This window comes from Dysidea avara, chromosome 9 (genome assembly GCF_963678975.1).
Source record: "Dysidea avara chromosome 9, odDysAvar1.4, whole genome shotgun sequence".
Classification (NCBI taxonomy): domain Eukaryota; kingdom Metazoa; phylum Porifera; class Demospongiae; order Dictyoceratida; family Dysideidae; genus Dysidea; species Dysidea avara.
The window spans coordinates 21,810,850-21,830,915 of NC_089280.1; the positions used below are offsets into that span (position 1 = coordinate 21,810,850).

Consider the following 20,066-nt stretch of genomic DNA (forward strand, 5'->3'; position numbering starts at 1 on the left):
AAATTGCTTTCTGCTTTTTGAACCAAAATTAGGGAATATATCTTGGCATAAAGCTTGTGTAGGTGAATTGTAATACTTTTAGTTAGACTTCTGAAGTATTTACCTGGTGAAATTAATGATATGTATTCTTATTGCTTACTTTTTCATTAGCTCTGATAGCTTGGTTGTTATTTGGTGGATATAGTAACTATGGAGAGGATATATGGGGGAGAGAGCTGAACTTTTATCTCCTTCCAATACTGGTAAGTGAACTTTATGAGAGTATTTGATGATGTTTGTGTAATAGGTCCTGGTGGTTGTGGCATACCTAATAGCATCCGGATTCACTGGAGTATTTTTGATGGCTGTGGACACTATCTTCATTTGTTTCTGTGAGTACTGCAAAATACTGTATTTGTACAAATTTTTGAGGTACAGTGGGACCTCCATTATCCGAACACCTATGTGCCAGTTTAATCATAAAAGTGTTCAGATATCTGAATTTGTTCAGATAAATGAATCCCATTCATTTATATTTGACCATCTCAGCAAAACCCATCTAGTTTGCACAACTTCTGAATTTCTTTGTATTTTCTCAGCATTTTTCAAGGAATGGTTCACCAAAGTTTCAGTCGATTATGGTGAGTAGTTTTAGAATTACAACGCTAACAGTAGGAAGAGCTAGGAAATTGATTTGTACAGTGACTATACTAAAATAAACTACAAGCGCTTTCATTCGCAGCCACAACTTCCATTTGGATTGGTCTACAGAGTTGAGATTTGGCTTACAGTGTTCACCATGGATTGGTAAATCGACCAAGGTTTAGCTTTTGCCCAGCAGTTACTTGTGCATAGGCATAGATAATATAGTAAAGGGATTCGCAACAGTGACGTCACTACGGACAATCCTCGTTACGGGTAGGGACTTTGAGTGGCGATATCTCACCAACTATACTTTATTTCTTCTTGAATTTACCTTGACAGTTTCCTATTCACTATTAGATTAAGTGAGCATTATCAAATCACGGTGGTTTGCAGCCAGTTTGTCTCGAAGCTTCTTCGCTATGGTTGCTCAGGTGTGGCACCAATAATATTTGTGGTGCTATTACTAAGGATTGTGACAAGGTACGAGAATATTTTAAGCATCAACTAAGTCCCCAATGACTGAAGATTTGTATGAAGGTTATATTTTGTGAAGCGAGGCTGATTCTGAGACCGTAACCAAGACCAATCAAACCCATAACGAGGATTGTCCGTACATAAAACTATTAGTTCCTACAGAAATGATGTCACTGTTGCGAATCCCTATTGTACTATATTATCTATGGCATAGGCATATGAAGGCAGTTTTATTGAAAGAACGGCAACGATTTTGTTTATGTCTACTGCATCATAAACAAATGCACATGACACGCAAACCATTGGGACTAAAGAAATTAAACAAAGATTTTTGAACTCTCCATGAGTAGGCGAGTAAGATAGTGTACAGGTTTAATTGATTTGAGTCTTCCTTCTCTAAGTAATGACTCGATTAAAACTTGCGTAAAATTTTCTTTGTAACATGCGTAATTTTGCAATTTATTTTAAAATTTCATTTTTTGAAAAACGCATGCTTGTGCAAACTAGACGGGTTTTTGCTGAGGCGGTCACAATTAGGGTGCCGTTCAACTACTCTAATAGAACATATAGTTACTCTAATAGAAGGTTCACCAATGGCAAAATACTCTAATAGAGCAGTCACTTATACTGTTTGGATAATTGAGGGTTCAGATAATTGAGGTCGTACTGTACAGTGGAACCCCTTTTAACGGACACCCCTGAATGGCGGACAGCCTCTTTATAATGGACAATTAATAAAGTCCGAAATGCAACTTCCAATACCTGTGTGTATTAATGCCCACTCAATAGTGGACACCCTTCTGTTCCATAAACCAGACACTGCACAATTCCCAGACATGGCAAGCACTACAGTGCAACACCTCGCTAATCGCAGACACAAGTAACAAAGGTTCATTGCCAGTTGCAACGATCAATCGAACTATATCCATTTCGTCAGAAAGCACTGTCTCTGTATTGCCTATTGTACAAAGTGCAGGACGAAGCGCTGAAGTTACAAGAAGCCATGCAAATGCAATAGATTACAAGTACTGCTGTTAATGTTCTTACCCAGATCTTATGAAAATAGTAGCTGGTGCACTTTCTGCTCTACAGGATACCGTACGCAAGGAAATTTTGACGTCAAAAAATTTGACGAATTTGACGAATCGGTTTAATTTGTCAAATTTAAATTCGTCAAATGTTTATAGCTAAGCACCCTTAAAAGTACAGGTTTTGCCTACAATTTCTTGATTTTCGTCGACATTTTATTTGTCAAATCTGCTGAAGTCTGAATTCGTCAAATTTTTCTTACGTCAAAATTTCCTTGCGTACGGTACACTACATAATCTATATAGCCAACCATCTCGATAACTAATCAAATACAGAGTAATCCGGGCAAGTCTTTATGGGAGCATGTATAAAATTTTGTGGTGCCTAATTGTCTGGATAGTGTAGTAGAGGCCACACACCATAGGTAACCCATGCTCAGCAACATCACTGATCATATCTGGTTCACATGGTACCATACACCCATCTTGCTCCACCACTTGGTCTAGTCTCATGCGTTAAAAATGATCATTTTAAATTTTTAGAAAACCCCTTAAATAAGGACACCTCCATATAAAGAACATATTTAATTTCCCCAATGGTGTCCGTCTTAGAGGGGTTCCACTGTACATACTTTTCATGGAGGAACAAGTTTTATTTCCAAGAATCATTCATTTTTCACTTAGAATACCTATATAGTAGTGAGCCAACTTAATGAAAATTTGCAGATAGCCAAGTAACTGCGAAAGCTGCAAAAAATTATGTCCCTTAAAAAATTTTTGCATGCAGAACGGTAATAGTATGTGCTTGTAGTTTTTCCTATCACTAAGTTATATAATAGTTCTAAGTGGTATGTGGGTATTGTTACACCATAAAACTTTCTCAGCTGTAAATGTGACTGCATCAAAAGGATACCCTTTTAAAGTACTCGGAGAAGTATTATATAGCTTGCCATTGTGTGGTTAAGGATATCAGGCCTTCATTTAGGAAATAACTCAAAGTTAGGGGCGGGGGGAGGGTAAATAAGGTTTTATGAAAGTAAGGGGGGCAATAGTCTCAGATTGCTTCTGGTTGGTTATTACTGTCCCTGATGCATTCTTTGGTACAGTTCTCAGTTGCTGTACGGATAAGGTCACATATTCAATTCTGTTGTCAGTGTTCATTTAAATTTTTGCTTAAAAATTTTATGAGTTTGTTGAGCCCTGGCTATGTATGCTTACTACGTTACCAAGTTTCACAGATTCCTTACCTTTCAGGGCATCCTCTGATTTGTTGGTCAGATGTCATCAAACATTTTTGTAATCTCGAACTTTACTACCTTAGAAACAAATGCCACGTTGTGTGTTTGTACTATCATCAAGGTGGAAAATAGAGTTTCAAAATATCTGGTTTTATGATGTGTCTTAGAGTTATGATGTGTCTTAGAGTTATGATGTGTCCTCTGGGCATCCACTATATATGTAGCTAACAGCTGTGTTTTCAATAGTTTTTTGTGCACATTAGCAGAGCTTATGATAACGTCCGGACACCAGACAAAATCCGGTCAAATTGCATAGATGTCTGACCATAATGCAATTTGTCGGGACACAGTGTCCCATCAAAGCACAAGGAAGGAGCCTAAGGGCTGAGCTGGCATGCTATCAACAATAACAGTCACTTGGTTGCCAGGAGATAGTATACATTCTTACAACCCAAGGGAGTGACCACAAATGTACCATTGCCAACCCTCTGGTGTACTGTAACCACATAACAGTTGCAGTAAGGCATGTGACATCTTACCACTATAATGTTCATTTGCTATGCCACAGTAGACATACTGGGCATTCATCTTCCACATGTCCAGTCAATTTTGGCAATTGTCCGGCCAATTTTGGTTTGCCAGAACATTGTGGCAGGACAACAGAGAATTCCTATCATAAGCTCTGCATTAGTCCGCTGCAGGCAAAGCTAGACTTTGGTGGTGCCAGGGTCTCACTACATAACACTATAGCTATGGTACTGCCCAAGCGCAACGTTGTACTCGCTCGCACACACAATTTTGCTCGAGGTTTTAAAATTGCTGATTAAGGGGTGTAGCAACTGTTTCGCTCGCGATTCTTGTGAGCGAAACAGTTGCCATACCCCTTAATTAGCGATTTTAAAAAAAGTCTCAAGCAAAATTGAGCATGCGAGCAAGTGTGACATTGTGCTTGGGCAGTACCGTAAGTAATAAACATTTGATTCCTTGAAAAAATACGAGGATGGTTTTCGCGAATGGCTGCTTTTACTGAATATATGCTTGACTGCGGTACAGTGCTCCCTCGATTATCTAAACCTGTATTATCCAAACATTTGGTTATCTGACAGTAGAAATGACTGCTCTATTAGAGTATTTTGGCTAAATTGTATGTTCTATTAGAGTATTTGAACAGGGTTCTGTATATAAATAGATGTGGCTTTGATTATCTGAACATGTCTTGGTCCAGATAATTGAAGGAGCACTGTATTAGAGTGACTGTTCTATTGAAGTATATTGATCTTGATGTTTATATATACATATAGTGTATATACATTTTATTGATGCCTGGGCCCCCCTCTGGCTACTCTGTTGTTACTGCATATTGATTGAATTTTTGTAAATCTCACACCTAGTGGAGGATCTGGAACGGAATGATGGTGAAGACAAGCCATACTTCATGGACCCAGAACTACAAAAGGTGATGGACATTAAGAGCACATCAGTGCAGCATGGTACAGAGGAGGAGACTAAGGTCACATCAGCACGGCTTGGTAAAGAAGAGGAGGCTCCTTTGATCAAATAACCAAAACTATTTGTGTACGTGTTAGTTTTATATATATATTTTTTGGTTTTCTGTTGTAGTAGTAGTAGTTAACTGTATTCAGTAGATTTTGTGTAATTATGCTCTCAGTTCTCAGACGAAGAACAATGTTTGCAGTCATTAATGAATTAGAAATCCTTTTCAAAATTTTCAACCACCAATGAAAGATGGGAAGGTATGGTTTGGGTTCTCAACTTGTTGTATGAATTAAATTATCAAGGGAGTACACACACTCAATAAAACTCTTCATAGTTGTAGCAATAACTTTGTTAAAACCATTGTCTATGGTATGCTAATGATGTGTATATAGCATGGGGAGGGGCTCTCCATTTAGATTACTGCTGGAACAGGACACACTTTAGTTTGGCAGCACAAAAGTAGTGAGTAGTACAATTTACAGTAATGTAAACTTGCACTCATTTCTTCAGGAACTAGAGTGTAAAAATTATTTTAGCAGTTAGATATATATACTCTAAAGAAATAAAACCAGACTATCCTGTTTTTTACTCAGAAAAACTTTAATTTTATCACGAGAAAATAATGTAAATAGTGTTTGTTCTTCATTTCCATTTGCAAAGGAACACTTTCATATCTCAGACAATACTTATTGAGGAAAATTGAATGTGAGGTCCCCACATCACTTGCTGCTGTTGAAAACTCCCTCTGGTCCTGGCTGTGCCCCTGAATAATCGTTACTTGTTTATCAGTACTGTGAATATAAAACCTGGAGTTTTTGTTTTATAAACATGCCCATAGTATGGTAACAACCAAGAGTATACATACAAAATTTGAACTCTCGTAAGTGCATCTCTTAACTGCATGTGTCAGGTAGAAGGAACGGAATGTATGTGTAATTATACAATGCGATGCAATTCAAATTTGTAAGTATTATATTTATGTAATTAATGTCTCCTTAAATGTACCTTTGCCCCTCAATGTGTGAGGCAGCATAGTCAAGTGGCTAGAGCATTGGTATGTTAATCATTGCTGTTGCTTGAGCAAGAAACTCTACCCAGCTGTTTACTGGGGAACTGCAGGATGCAGCCCACCCAACAGTAACATCAGTGGGTACCTTGTGATAAACTGGAGAAACAAATGCCAAAACTGCAGCTGTCCATGTCTCATGTTAGGGTGAATTAGACCCGGTGTGACTTCGGTTCCCACACCTCTATGGAACAGCCTGCAGGTTACTGGTCCTACCCCAGAAGGATTTGCCTGCACTGACTCTTAACACCTGAGTAGTGCACAGGTGTGGTTCATTTGATAGGCATGACTGTGCTAAACCATTAGCCAAGGCAGCTTTGCTTTTGTGTACATGTGTGTGAGTGTCTTTCAAACTACAATAGAATTATATATGTGACTTCACTGTTTCAAAGTCAAACTAATAATGAATAATTAAACCTAATCAGTGCAACTCTGATCTAGGATCTCAGTCGAACATAACAGCCACTAGACCGAATACCATTATCATAGTGAAGTACACACTAGATATTCCACCAAATGCTTCAGCCTACAAAGTCAACAATTTTAACATGCACTCATTGTACTAATAATGTGTACAACTTACTCCACCACCTCCAGCTCCTATACATAAAAGTGCATATAATAAACATGTTAGTGCCTTTTACAGTAATTCACCTTGTGTACAAGTCCGTACTCCAAACACATCCTCATTTGGCACAGTTCTACTACCACAGGTGGTCACACAAGGAGCACTTAGTCTATTAGTAGTGTCACGATAAAAAGTAGTATCTTCACAAGCAAGACAATCTGAGTTGAGTGGTCCATTACACAAGGAACATCCAGACGGACAGGCTATATGTTCAAATGAAAGTATTCATTATTATGATCAACGCATGTATTTACCTGAACAGCCTCCACTAGAACGAAGGTAGGTGCTGCCACTACAAGTGTTGCTATCTAACAAACAAGTACTTGGTCCATTTCCATTGAGTATCCTTCCAGTAGAGCAGGTAAGACAGAAGGCAGGATTTTGTGCAACATTGCAACTAGCACAGCTGGGATCACACACTATAACAAGCATGGTAGGTGAGGTTGCTCAATTAAGGTGTTGTGTCACTCACAGGGTGGAGGTATCGGATCATTCGATGGTGACAGCATATCAATAGTGCTCCTTGCGCAGGCATAGTTTAGAGGTGGACACTGGAGCTGTCCATTATTCACCGTTCCCCCAGTATAACACCATTCAGTTTGACCTGTAGCACATATTTACATACAAAGGATTTATTTATGTGAATATGGTTACTTACCATTTATAGTAAGAGAAAATGCCATTAATTCAGTGCCCTGAATTTGAACACAGCGATGTACAATACAGTTAGCAAGGGAATCAGTATTACGATTGGTGCTCTCCACACATATTGAGTTCGGACCTAAATCAGCTATTGGGATAGCTGTATAAAACAAAGTATGGAATTACTGAAATCGTAAGTTTCATATTACTGACAGACTGTAGCTGTTGGATTGGTGCAAAGTTGAGCTGGGATGACAACAGCACAATGATCAAAGAAGGTTGCTTGTGTACATAATCCCTGTATAACGCACTCATAATATCCTGCACAAAGCATATACACCTACAGCTGACTGGTAGTCGTAAGCACACTGCATACTGGTGTCACAACATGGAGTACAGGAATAAGGGTATGATGTACTGTTACAATTGGCCGTAAGAAAACCACATCCTTCATCTGTAATATGACCATAGTCCCATACTGGATACACCACACTGTCACACTACTTACTAGCACCCCATAACAGTTTCTCTTGGGATACTCCAGCTTCATAGTCCACTGTATACCAGCCACTATCTTCAAACACACTGAGAGTTTGTCTACTGATTACTGTAATACTGAAACAATGGTAAAGTTTATGTATGTCGTAGGGTTTGCTTACGAAGCAAGCTGGTCGTAAAGTATTCCATTCATAATTTCTGGGAAGAGAACACGAATCTCCCAATGGCTGCTATATTCCGCACACATAAGAGTTGATAAGCATAATAATATTATAGCTATAACTAACCTCTGTGTCAGTTCACTACCTTCATTTTCAAGGAGAGGACCACGGAGAGTAGAACAGTTGTAGTGATCTCTAGCAGCTAGAACAACCTGGTTAGTTAGCATACGTATGTACACCATCATTGCGTACAGCAAACAAGCACAACAAACCTTGGGAGTTGTAAGGATCAGCACATCTTTTCCTTGTATACGTTGTGTTTGCAATGCATTTCTATGATCTGGAAACCTATAATGGCACGACAGAATAGGGCATTTGTGACCTCAATTACCTATACCTTTCAAATAAAGATCGTAAGAAAGCCAAAGCATGCATAGTCTCGTGAATAAGTAGTGTGTCGATAAAATCAGTGCTAAATCTGTCAAGTGCCTGTGTTGGAGGATGAACTAAATACACACTGCATGACTGAAGGTTATAACTTGCCGTTGGACAAACATTGACATAACCGATGATAGGTATGTTGCCAGCTGCTGGTAAAACAATACATGGGCCAGCATATGCGACAATGAATCCACCCTGGCAAGTTTCTGTTAGTAAAATAACATAATATAATATAATAATACTATTGTCTTTTCCAATTACCATCATTGACAGAAACAACATAGTAGAGATAATCGGCATCTACTCCAGTTCCACTGGGCTCAGTATGATCTTGTGGAATCAACACATGAGGACCACACATACTAACTGATGATGGTGCACGAATATTCTGTCCAAATGGCTCAACAGATAAGGTCCTCTGGAAATAGTTCAGAGCATTCATCACTGGCCCATCATTAGCTTGTAGTCGGGGAAGTACTCCAGCTGATATGTTGGCAGTGACAAAATAAGGTAAGATGCGGATTGGTTGACGTGCTTGTCTCTTTTCTCTTCCAACTCTTCTCATATTACTAGAATGGATTGGGTAGTTTACCTGCATGGTTGAAAATGTTTTAAAACATGTGTGTAAGTGCTAGTATCATGCATCACATTATTGTTTTAAGGACCTGCACAAGGAATCTTATCATAATATACTCCATCTAACATTGATTGCATTACAAGCACTCCCTTTATACAAATGTTTGATTATCACAGTCGCATGCAGGTATCTGTGTCAGGGTATAAAGATAATAATAGTGTGTACTAGCTACTATATGCATGCTTCTTGAGGTGAGTACAAAATCTATAAAGTGCCGGTACATGTGGTCGTTAGCTGTTATACATATCGCAGCTAAAACCGTAGCTACATGCATGCACACATGAACTCCAAACTTCTTTATTTCGTTATTAGATTTAAAATCTAGGCATGTGCATGCAGGAGCTCATAAGTGCTACAATGTACACAACACAACACAATGAACGTAACACTCAGCATATCGCCAGATGCATAAAGTTACAGTACAACACACAAAAGAAAACAAGAACAGAACAAATTAAATACTTAAAGTGTTCCAATCATGTGCCTTTTAATAACCTGCTAAAAGGTGATGATGCAATAAAACCACTGAGCAGCAGTGAATAAGGATTAGCAATGTCTGGAGTACATATTGTCTAAACCACACATTGGTTCTCACACAAATTTGTATGTTTTTCAAAGTGTCTCACAGACTTACAGTTCCTTGTATTGAAATGAAACTTGGACACTGTTTACCACCTATAGAACTAGCAATTGACACAAAAAGAGTGAAAATAGCATGTTCATAGGTGAAGATATGGCTTCAAGAATTAGTACGTGTTGTGGTGAAGAATAAGCCTGTTAGTCACAGAAACACTTGCTGTAAAGATCCTAATGTATCAGCATCCAGTCCTACAAGCCATAATCAATCCTTAATGACAGTGTAGTAAAGGTCAAATAATGCTATACTCCCATTCTGCTACTAGATACTAGACTTTGCTGGGGTCTGTAACTTACTGTTATAATTGATTTTGGTTTAAACTGTTATCCTATGTGGTCTGTGGCAATGCTAATGTGAGTGTCAGTAGTAATAAAGGTTGAATTTTATCAAGTCATAGTGTAAGATGAACTACAGGTACTCGATGACTAGTTTTCATATCAAAATGATCACAGTGCAGCAAGCTTTATGATTACACTGCTGTTATGCATGTGTTCAATGGTTTTCCTTACTAGTGTGAAACAGCATTTGCAATACCTCAGAACACTTTAACAGGGTGCCGATAAAGGAGTGCTTATTACCATGCTACATGCACTGAGTGCACCCATACAAGTAACGAGCAAGGGCGTGGCACTTATTACATCATTAAAAAATCACGTGAAAAACGCATCCGCCATTTTTTGAGGGCAAAAGTAACAAGTGATGCCGTCGAGTTGCTGTGCTGTTGAGTGCCGAAATCGTTGTAAAGCGGGAAAAGTTACATTGTACACCTTCCCTAAGAATCTGGTGCGAAGAAGACAGTGGATACAAGCTATTCACCGTGAAGCTTGGGAACCAACTCAGCATTCTCGGGTCTGTGGAAGGCATTTCATTTCAGGTAGACACGGGATGAAAGTGTGTAATAGTTATACTGTAAATAATCAGAATGCTGCTTGGTTAAGTGTAATATTTTGTGAATGCACTACAACCACTACTGAAGTTTTTCTGTATTTTACAGGAAGACCTTGCAGGTTGAAATGGGATCCTGACTATGTTCCATCAATATTCTCATTTAAAGAGAGAAATGAAGAAGCAGATAAAGATAAGTTGGCTAGAAGTCATAGATTGCAGAACAGGAGAAGGGGCTACTCATCAAGTACACGCTTGAGTACACGTAAGGCATCACGAAAGTGCAAATCAACTACTACTCGTGATCAGGTGCCACAAGTTGAAAATGCCGAGGAGTTGATGTCGACAGGAAATGATATAACTGATAGCACTGGAACAATGGATAATGAAATTTTAAGTAGTGCTGTTGAGACCATGGAGATTGACCATGAGCAGCATTGTGATGGTCCTGACAATTCTTCTGTGTTACATCAGCCCCGAACGCTTTCACATCTAGCAGAAGAATGTCTTAAGGGATACATACCTTCACTTGTAATGATCATTCATAAGCAGCAGCAGATTATTCAGCAACGACATCACGTTATTGATGCACTTAATGATAAAAAGGTGTCACTGGAAAAATGTCTAGATGAACAAAAAGAGTTAACTGAAATGGTGAAAGAAGAGCTGCAGACTGCATCTGTATTACTCAGCCCCTCTCTCCGAATGAAGGATGATGATGAACAAACTTATTTTTATTCTGGTTTGCCATCATATTCTGCATTTACCACACTACTTGCTTTGCTTTCTACTGTTTTACCTCCTTACGAGCACAGAGGAATAAGTCATAGTGACCAGCTTCTGATGGTCTTGATGAAACTGAGACGGGCAACAACGAATCAGGATCTAGCTTATCGATTCAGAATTGATGTAACCAGAGTGTCTAAAATTTTTCATCAGTGGATTGATACAATGGCTTTTCAGCTAAAGCCTCTAGTAAAATGGCCAGAAAGAGGAATGATCCGGACCACTATCCCTGACTGTTCTAAGCCAAAGTATGCCCGTACAACATGTATTATTGATTGTTCAGAAATCTTTATTCAACGCCCATCTTCATTAGCAGCAAGAGCCGAGACATATTCTAATTACAAAAGTCATAACACTGTGAAGTTTCTAATTGCTATTAGCCCCACGGGTGCAATTATCTTTGTTTCTAAGTGTTGGGGAGGACGTGCCAGTAACAAACACATTACTGCACACAGTGGGTTTTTGGACTAGCTGATGCACGGTGACTTGGTTTTAGCTGATAGAGGTTTTGATATAACCGAACCTTTAGCTCTTCGTGGTGCTTCACTAGCAATTCCTCCTTTCACAAAGGGAAAACCCCAACTCTCACAGAGGGAAGTGGAGACAGCTAGAGAATTGTCTAGGGTGAGGATCCATGTGGAACGAGCCATTGGGAGGCTCAAAAACTTCAGAATTTTACAGTCAACTCTACCAATCACCCTGGTGAAATCTGCTACTGATGAAGAATTTTGTACCATTGATAAGATCTTATTTGTATGTGCTGCATTATGTAACTTGCAACCACCTTTGGTTTAAAATTATGTGAAGAAATTATATACGCCACAACATTTTAGTTCATCAGTATGTTATAAAGAATTCACAAATCTAAAACTGAACTATGATGCAGAATATAAAATGGGACAGTACATAATCACATATTAAGAAAATCAAATATTACAGTTAGGACAGAACCAATCTCCTCTAGGGGCTCGCTTTATGCCAACACATTTGAAGTGAAACCATGAAATCTTACACTCAGAATTATCACAGCAAATCATCTTTCCATGCTCACCTTGACAAAAACAGTATGTAACTTCTTCATTGCTGGTGGCTGCTACAGTGGTGGAGCTGGACAACTCACTTGCATCTAATACATTGCAAGTTAGGATTTCTGGTAACATAATTTCTACATAAAACTTCGTTAGCTTTTTAATCAAACTTTCAGTGAAGTTAGAATTTACTTCCATTCGCTCTATTAGAATTCCCTCGGGTGTCCATACAACAAAATCACAGTACTGTTTGCAGCTAACTACAAGCTGTCCCTGTACCTGTGTATAATATTTGTGATTCTGACGAAGCCCAGTTTCATTTAAAAATGAGTTTTTCAATCTGTGAAGCTGTGATGGGTGAGTACCTTTACCCGAAAATGGGCACTTAATCTCCACGATTCCTTGTCCACCACAGCAACTACATTCTACCAATGCATCTGGGCTTGCACCCAAAAAAAGGATATTGGGGGTTAACAACCAACCCAGTCAATGTACACCGGAATCCTTGATGTAATGATGACATTTTGGCAATGTATTCTCTCCTTGCTGTGTCTTCTTTTTCAACTCCCCATTTAATGGCCGGAATGTGACTGATGTCCACATTACATAGCAACCTCTTTATAAGACTATCAGGACTATTTTTTTCCTTGAAAGTGAAGACATCGTGGAACAAAGAAGCAGTAATACGACCTTGTCGTTGACTATACCAGTCACTGATTCCATCACGGGTGTTGTGACAATTGATGAATCAACACTTGAGGATATCATTCCTGAGTCAGTTACAGAATCTACAATTGGTGTACCAACACTTGATGTCACTTTGGATAGCTGAGAATCGTCATCAGGTTTTGGAACAATAGTAAAGACAGAAGCATGGGGCAAACAATTATTGATTGCACTGTAGAGTGTTTCTGGTGGTATTTGTGACAAATTTCTTTGCTGCTTTTTAGCTGAAGAAGTAAACTCACTGCAAGTCTGTTTTCTTTTAGAACTGTGTTTAGGCTTTACAAAATTAATATTTCTGACTTCAGCAGGATTTATCTGTAGAAAGATAAAAATTTATAAACACTATTACCTAATTCGTAAATACAGCAGTATGATAACTCACATTTTCTTTATACCAGTTGTTCCAATTACAGCTTGTGGAGGTGCACGATGGCTTAGTAAGACCCAATCGAACAGCAGTTTCAACCTTGAAAAGTATTGCCGCTATGTGACTGCACACTTCACCCAGGCTACATATTAAACCAAGAATGACAATATATCTGTACTACCATGTAGAACTTACCCGGCTTTGCAAGTACAATGTGCTGTTATAACTTCAGCATCAGCCTTCTGCAATATGACCCAGGCCTTATGGGCTTGATCTGGAGTCTTTTGACTGGGGTTCACCAAAGCTTTTAGGATGACATGATTCCCATGCCCATAGCAGTAGACAGTGCGGACATGACCGTTGCAAAAGTAGTTGTACGCGTCCAGAGACTTGTGGGCTTTCAACTTTTCCTTGGTATAAGGCCCTCTGGTTTCGATTAAATATGAATATAAATCACCATACACCAGATCTGGCCACTGTGTCATATCATCCGTCCACGATTCCTCGCCAATAGAGTATGGATCAGGTAGTACTTCATCACGTATTGTGAGCTTTTCAACATAGCGTCTTTGTGCTAAATAATCTAACGATTTAAAATACTCAGAAGTCATAATTTCAACATTCGCTTTTGCCCTCAAAAAATGGCGGATGCGCTTTTCACGTGATTTTTTAATGACGTAATAAGTGCCACGCCCTAGATCGCACATAGTCTTAAACTAGTTTCATAGACTTGTGGCAAAGCGTAGGCCAAATAATAGGAAGGTAATCCATCCGCCATAGTACTCCAGTGATTACGCATGCAATAGCTAATTTACATTCCATAGCTTCTGGTAAAGTGGTCTAGAGGTTCACTCTTTTACAATAGGTAAGTAGACAAAATTACACATCAAAACGCTCCTTTTCCGGCACTTTTAAGCTCCTGGGGTGTATGAAACAAATGGTTTAAGTGTTTTCTTTTGAGTTTTAGCTGCATTCGTTTCTTGCATGCCGCCCCTTGCACCCACCCCTGCAGACGAAAATTTGGCGCGACTTAAGTCGAATCAGCAAGCAAAGCAGGATGGCAGACAAAGTTTTGGTGTAGCTAATATAGTACAATATAGTGAACAGCTGATTGGCTAATAAATTTGGCGAATTTCCTCAGTCGATTCGCCAAACTTTCGTCGTCCCGCCCCTTACTGACCTTTCCTGATCCACACTCCGCGTATTTACCAAACCCTGCATTAATCTCATGAGCAGGAACAAAGGTGATTTCGACTACTAACACTAGTACACAGAGACTCCAAATCATGACGTCCTTGCAAAGAATGACAATCATCAACCACGTGCTAAAATCTCCCGCCCCTCGGTATACAATATTCTGCACTAGTATATACTATAGTATCCGCTGCACAATTTTATTAAACTTAGTGCATGGCAACCATGCAGGGGCGGATCCAGAGTTTGGCACCAGAATAGTAGGCATATGCATGATATGGAGCATGGGGTCTGGGGGTGCAGCTCCCAGATATTTTATATGTTTCTTCAGGACTGAAAATTTTGATGTAGCCGCTATATATATATATATAGAGCAGTTTTATGCACAATTATCTAAATCATGCATATTGCTTTTTAAGTGGTATGCATTGATCAAAACTTGCAAGGATCTGTGACAGTCGTGAGTAACAGGATGACATATGCAAAGGAGTGAAAGGACCATGTGTATTTCGTTTGCAAAAATAATCAGGAAAAAGGCACAACGTGTGGATCCTGCATGTTCACATACATATAATTATACAACTCAATCATTATAAAAATAATGATAATTAATCCAATGTTTATCTGAAAGCTTCTTAAATGATGATATTGAATCGGCATTCTGGTATCAGCCGTTGATTACTCTGGTTGAAGACATGTAGCTAAGACCTTACATTTTTTGTGAAAATGTTCTTTAGCTAATAATTTGAAATTGTGACCTCTAGTAGATGTGTAGGCAGTCAGAGAGAAGACAAAAGATGCATCTGTAACACAGCACATTTATTCGAGCGAGTTAAAGCTACCAACAATTCACTCTTTCACACACAACTGACTGTACAAAGAAAACCAAACCTATATATATACCTATTCATCTTATCAGTTTTACAAAAGGTGTTGATTATACAAAAATATAAAATAAACTATAGTAGCTAGTGAGTTACATTCAATCAAGAGTACATAATAATAGAAGAGGGAGGAGAGTGTCTAACTCTCAATATACTCCACACAAACACACTGTGCTCAAAACCCTCCTACTTCAATCCATAAAACTTCTAGTAATAAATCAATACCTTTAAGTGAACAGAAGACTATGTTGATATTTCCTAATTGAAGCAGTAGAAGTGCTACAACCTCCTTCATAGAGCAAGCCATTTGTCACCTTTGGTGGCTATAGTTGATTGCGCAAGGTCTGAGCGCAGTGAGTTTGGTGAATCCACTGAAGTTAGGCACTCTCCTCCCTACTCTATTATTATGTACTCTTGATTCAATCTATTACAGTCTGTTACACATCAGCATCATCAACATCATGTTAAGTAAGCCATGTAACATTTGGTACACTATAGGTTACTCTATTATAGAGTATTTCGATCTTGGTGCATGCCCCCTGTGCCCCTGTGTTCAGAAGTGCGAAGTTCATACTGATGGTATGATTCCTGTGGTCGCTTAGTGTGATCATCATACTTCAGATGTATGAGCATCACACTTTGAAGTATGATCACCATACTAAGTGACCACAGGAGTCGAATTTACGGTGTTGGATTCACCACTGCATGCCATGCACAATGAGGTATGAACTGATGAATTAAATCATCTGATCTAACAGGCTGGACCCCCGGCAGGGGTCGATCTAGAAAGGGGGGGCTAAGCTGCATGGACAGGGACATAGGTAACTACTGAGCCAGACATTAGAAGATACCAAGCCTTCTCACTATAGGCCCTATACTGGCTAGTGGTAAGATTCATGTAGTATCCATGGTCAGATTAGCTATTTGGAATAAGGACTACATTAATGTGCGAACAACATGAGGGGTCTAGGGGCATCCCCCCCAGGAAATTATTGAAAATTAGGCCCTCCAAAAGTGAATCTGAGAGTGCCTTTAGCAGTTTTTCAGTGGAAAATAATGGAATTTCATTAAATTTTACTTTTCCATTAAATCAAGACTGATTGCAGTATGCATTGAGTAGCTACATCATGCCACATGCATGATAATATTTTCATTTGTACTGAGCTACCAAGCATTTAGATATAGCGGTAGCTATATACCATAATGCATCAGCAGTCTTAGCCATGCTCTAATCAACTAACTCTGTGGGGCAGAAACATATGTATAGCTAAGTGTTGAATGTCACAATTATTAGTAGCTATGCATGCTCCTTAGCCTAGTGGCTTTGTTAGCCTTCACACCAATGAAAAGCAGAATGTAGTGAAGGGTACTAGTAGTTATTAGCTAGTCCACTGGCAATCCTTAGCAAAGTGCAACTATATATATTTGCATTTATGGTCTTTCTGAATTCGCTGTTGTGATAGTCAACTTATCTGGGTTATGCAAGACTGATCTATATAGCTAGCTAGCTACAAATACCAGCACCATAACCCACAACCTGCATGGGTTCAAACCAGAAGGTAACTGATACAAATTTTACATTCATAGACAAAAGTGGGTGAATATGCTATAGCTGCCTTATGTAGCGGCTAAATTACCAAAAGACTAGTTTGCTAGCTAAATAGCTAGCTGAGTTACTACATATTATACTGAAGCTGATAACTCTAACCAATTAAACCAACTTACGCTTTTTGAATATAAAAATCACCTCTTATAGCCATAATGGAAAACACTACTAATCATCTGAATAAAACAAAACCCATAATTAAAACTTTTGTAACTGGAGATGCAACCCACAATCGAAACCTGTTTTTTGAAGAACGCCGGCTTGAGGAAAAGGAAGCTATACTCTCCTGGAGCAAAGTTGAACAGTAGGTATAGTTACATAGACATTATATGTGTTGATAGTGATGCTTAGTTCCTGAAATAAGTCTGCTTTTGATACACAGAAGATTTAGGGTTTTATTGGCCAAAGGAAAAGGGGGCTGTAGCCCCCTTCCCCCACCCCTAAATCCGCCCCTGCCCGGTTAGTGAATTATTTTTAGATCAATGCGCCAGTGAAATCATTTCAACGCAACTGCTTCGAGTGAGTGCAACGTACAAACTCGTGCGATCGAGCGTGCGATCAACTCTTTAAAAAGCTCGAAAAAATACATAAGAAGATTCGGGTGCAGATTGATAACGCCACTACAGTGCTGCATATGCGCACTCATTATTGCACGTTATAACAGCGTGGCTCCTCATAAGTTTGTGTGTGTGTGCGTGTGTGTGTGTGTGTGTGTGTGTGTCTGTCTGTCTGTCTGTCTGTCCGTCTGTCGCCCTTCACTAGATTTTATATAGACATAATTTCATAATGAGATCACATCTACTGATGTGTAACATCACAAAAATAAATTAGATGATTAACCAAAAATAAACATTTATTTGTTAGACAACTGTCCATGTAGGTCTTTCGTCATCTCCGCTCTTGTACCTCGTCCAGAACATGTTGAGTTATATTACCTGGAGCAGATGACATATAAAAGAGGATAAAATACAGCACCATTTAATAGGTACATGGAACGAATGAGGACATGTATGATTGCAACTTACTAAAATTTACCTTCTCGAACTCAGCCTTTAGACTGCATGTATATCACCTGCCTTGTAAGTAAAGGAGATGGCAACTCCATCCAGACCACATCACTACCCAGACTTGTGGTCTGGAATTAAGATTACAGTGAGACTACCGGTATGTAGCATTACAACTAGAAAACCTGAATAAATTTACTAATCATTCGCCTAGATATTTGCTGTACATGTGTTACGTACGTACCAACCTACTGATGTTTCACAATTTTTTGATAATCAAATTACAACCATTCAATAAATGTTTTACAAGCTGCTGTTCTAGTATGTGATTTTTAAAAGAACAGATGAACTGGTCCTTATGGCATGCCCATCCGCCACACTTTAACTCTATGCTAAGATGCTCTAATAAAATGGTTTTGTCTATACCTACACCTACAGAGCTAGAAAATATAACCTACAGAACAAAGAATTGAAGAGAAAGGGAACCTACTAGGGGGATAAACTACGAAAAGTGAACACCCTGGACTTATGAGGTCAGCTGAAACAGGGAATGCAGAGTGTCTGGAGCTTGATCTGGAGCCATGAATACACATGATGGAAGACTTAAGTAGTAAAAAATCAAGGTACAATGTAGCCAACCCATGAGTGAAGGGTAAGGGTGTTTTGTCGGGTATAGACAGGAGGTTGGCTAAATGCTCGTACCAATGGCTCATTCCACCAGATGTTGAAAAAACCAAGTATGTTCTAGCATGTGATAGCCAATGCTTCATACTTCGTAATGCACTTAATTTATCCAGTATTTACTGAAATATGTGAAATCAAAGTTCAAGAGATAAAATTTCCCAGAGGAACTTAAGCACATACAAATTAAGATTCTGTATCATGATGTTACTGATGTATGGGAAAATATGGACTTTTACGGCACCACTTATTGTCAAAGATTATCAATTTTTCATGTGGTCCATGATGAAAATAAAAAGGTATACCACCATCTAGGACTGTACAGAATTCTGCATAACAACCACCCTGGTGTTCAAGACATCCATCAATCCAAATATAGTTTGAAAGTGAGCAGGCTGTTGTGTTGTGAGGAATCACTTTAATGCATGCAACATCATACATAATGTTTACCTACCTTGTAAGGCATTACAACTACCTGTTGTGATATTCTGATGCACTACTGCTGTTATTGTCAATTGTTGCAACTGCAATGATTAAGATAGTTTATTGTTGTTCCTTATAAAGTGATGTCATCATTTTATATCATACAGTACTATTGTACTGTATAGTGGGGACGGCGAAGGTGTGGGCATGGCCCGTGACCCGTGATATAATACCAAAAGCCTGCCTTGATTTTTCCTCACAACAACATGACAGTATTGGTTGGGTAAAGTTAAGCCCAAAAGTGTCTTCAGATCAACCAGAAATGGTTCTAGTTGCTACAGAATTTAAAATAATAATTCAACGGAATTTTCTACTGCCTGCCTGCCTGCCTGCCTGACACCTTCAGTCAAGCGTAGCAGAAAAGTGGCTACAGCTACAGCCCTAATTCTTTCACAGAAACGTTTCTAGTTCATTTAATAAAAGACCTTTTATATTGGTAAGCATACAGTGGGTGCGCTATTGTGTTACCTTTTATCCTTCTTTACCATGGCCATCAGTCAAGGTTCTCCACTGATAGTGTTAATAGACTACAGTAGGGCTTCCATCTACGGGTGTACATAGTCTTGTCCCCAGCCGCCCACGTGCTTGATCACGCAAAGGTAGTCTGGTGACTTTGGTCCACATTCTTGGCCCTTGTGGAATATTGCTACAAACATGTTTCTTGTGTTCATTCATGCTTACATTCAAATGAGTAAACTTTTCATTCACTTAAAGGAGTGTTACTTTATAAAAATCTCTGTAGTGACTAATGATTGCCAATTAAAACTTTATGTACGAAAACCTTCTTAGCATTTGACTTAGTACAACAATCAACTGCGAAAAAGACCTTTAGACAACTAGTTTTTCAGGTG

The 20,066-nt window shown here is 38.9% G+C and overlaps 4 protein-coding genes across 4 annotated transcripts in view; 2 read left to right on the plus strand and 2 right to left on the minus strand.

Moving 5' to 3' along the window:
• LOC136265787 (choline transporter-like protein 2) overlaps positions 1-5,090 on the plus strand; it is a 25,209-nt gene extending 20,119 nt beyond the window's left edge. The window contains exons 23-25 of the mRNA XM_066060703.1: positions 151-242; positions 287-371; positions 4,756-5,090. Coding sequence (XP_065916775.1) covers positions 151-242; positions 287-371; positions 4,756-4,925 — 347 coding nt within the window. The 3' untranslated portion in view covers positions 4,926-5,090. The remainder of the gene's footprint in view (positions 1-150; positions 243-286; positions 372-4,755) is intronic.
• A 1,105-nt stretch (positions 5,091-6,195) lies between these two features.
• LOC136266050 (leishmanolysin-like) lies at positions 6,196-14,735 on the minus strand. The gene is made up of 16 exons (XM_066061008.1): positions 14,544-14,735; positions 8,559-8,889; positions 8,400-8,503; positions 8,254-8,345; positions 8,129-8,204; positions 7,983-8,068; positions 7,857-7,925; positions 7,706-7,812; positions 7,542-7,651; positions 7,411-7,495; positions 7,214-7,357; positions 7,028-7,159; positions 6,810-6,974; positions 6,582-6,758; positions 6,511-6,527; positions 6,196-6,453 (listed from the first exon to the last, which is right to left on the minus strand). Exons 1-16 carry the CDS (start codon positions 14,676-14,678, stop codon positions 6,373-6,375), a joined length of 1,911 nt encoding a protein of 636 aa, XP_065917080.1. The 5' UTR covers positions 14,679-14,735; the 3' UTR covers positions 6,196-6,372.
• On the plus strand, positions 10,229-13,300 carry LOC136266051 (uncharacterized). Its single transcript, XM_066061009.1, has 2 exons — positions 10,229-10,445; positions 10,566-13,300. The coding sequence occupies exons 1-2, from the start codon at positions 10,271-10,273 to the stop codon at positions 11,711-11,713; spliced, it is 1,323 nt and encodes a 440-aa protein (XP_065917081.1). The 5' UTR covers positions 10,229-10,270; the 3' UTR covers positions 11,714-13,300.
• On the minus strand, positions 12,028-14,537 carry LOC136266052 (uncharacterized). Its single transcript, XM_066061010.1, has 3 exons — positions 13,559-14,537; positions 13,379-13,505; positions 12,028-13,311 (listed from the first exon to the last, which is right to left on the minus strand). Exons 1-3 carry the CDS (start codon positions 14,068-14,070, stop codon positions 12,889-12,891), a joined length of 1,062 nt encoding a protein of 353 aa, XP_065917082.1. The 5' UTR covers positions 14,071-14,537; the 3' UTR covers positions 12,028-12,888.
• Positions 14,736-20,066: the final 5,331 nt, after the last annotated feature.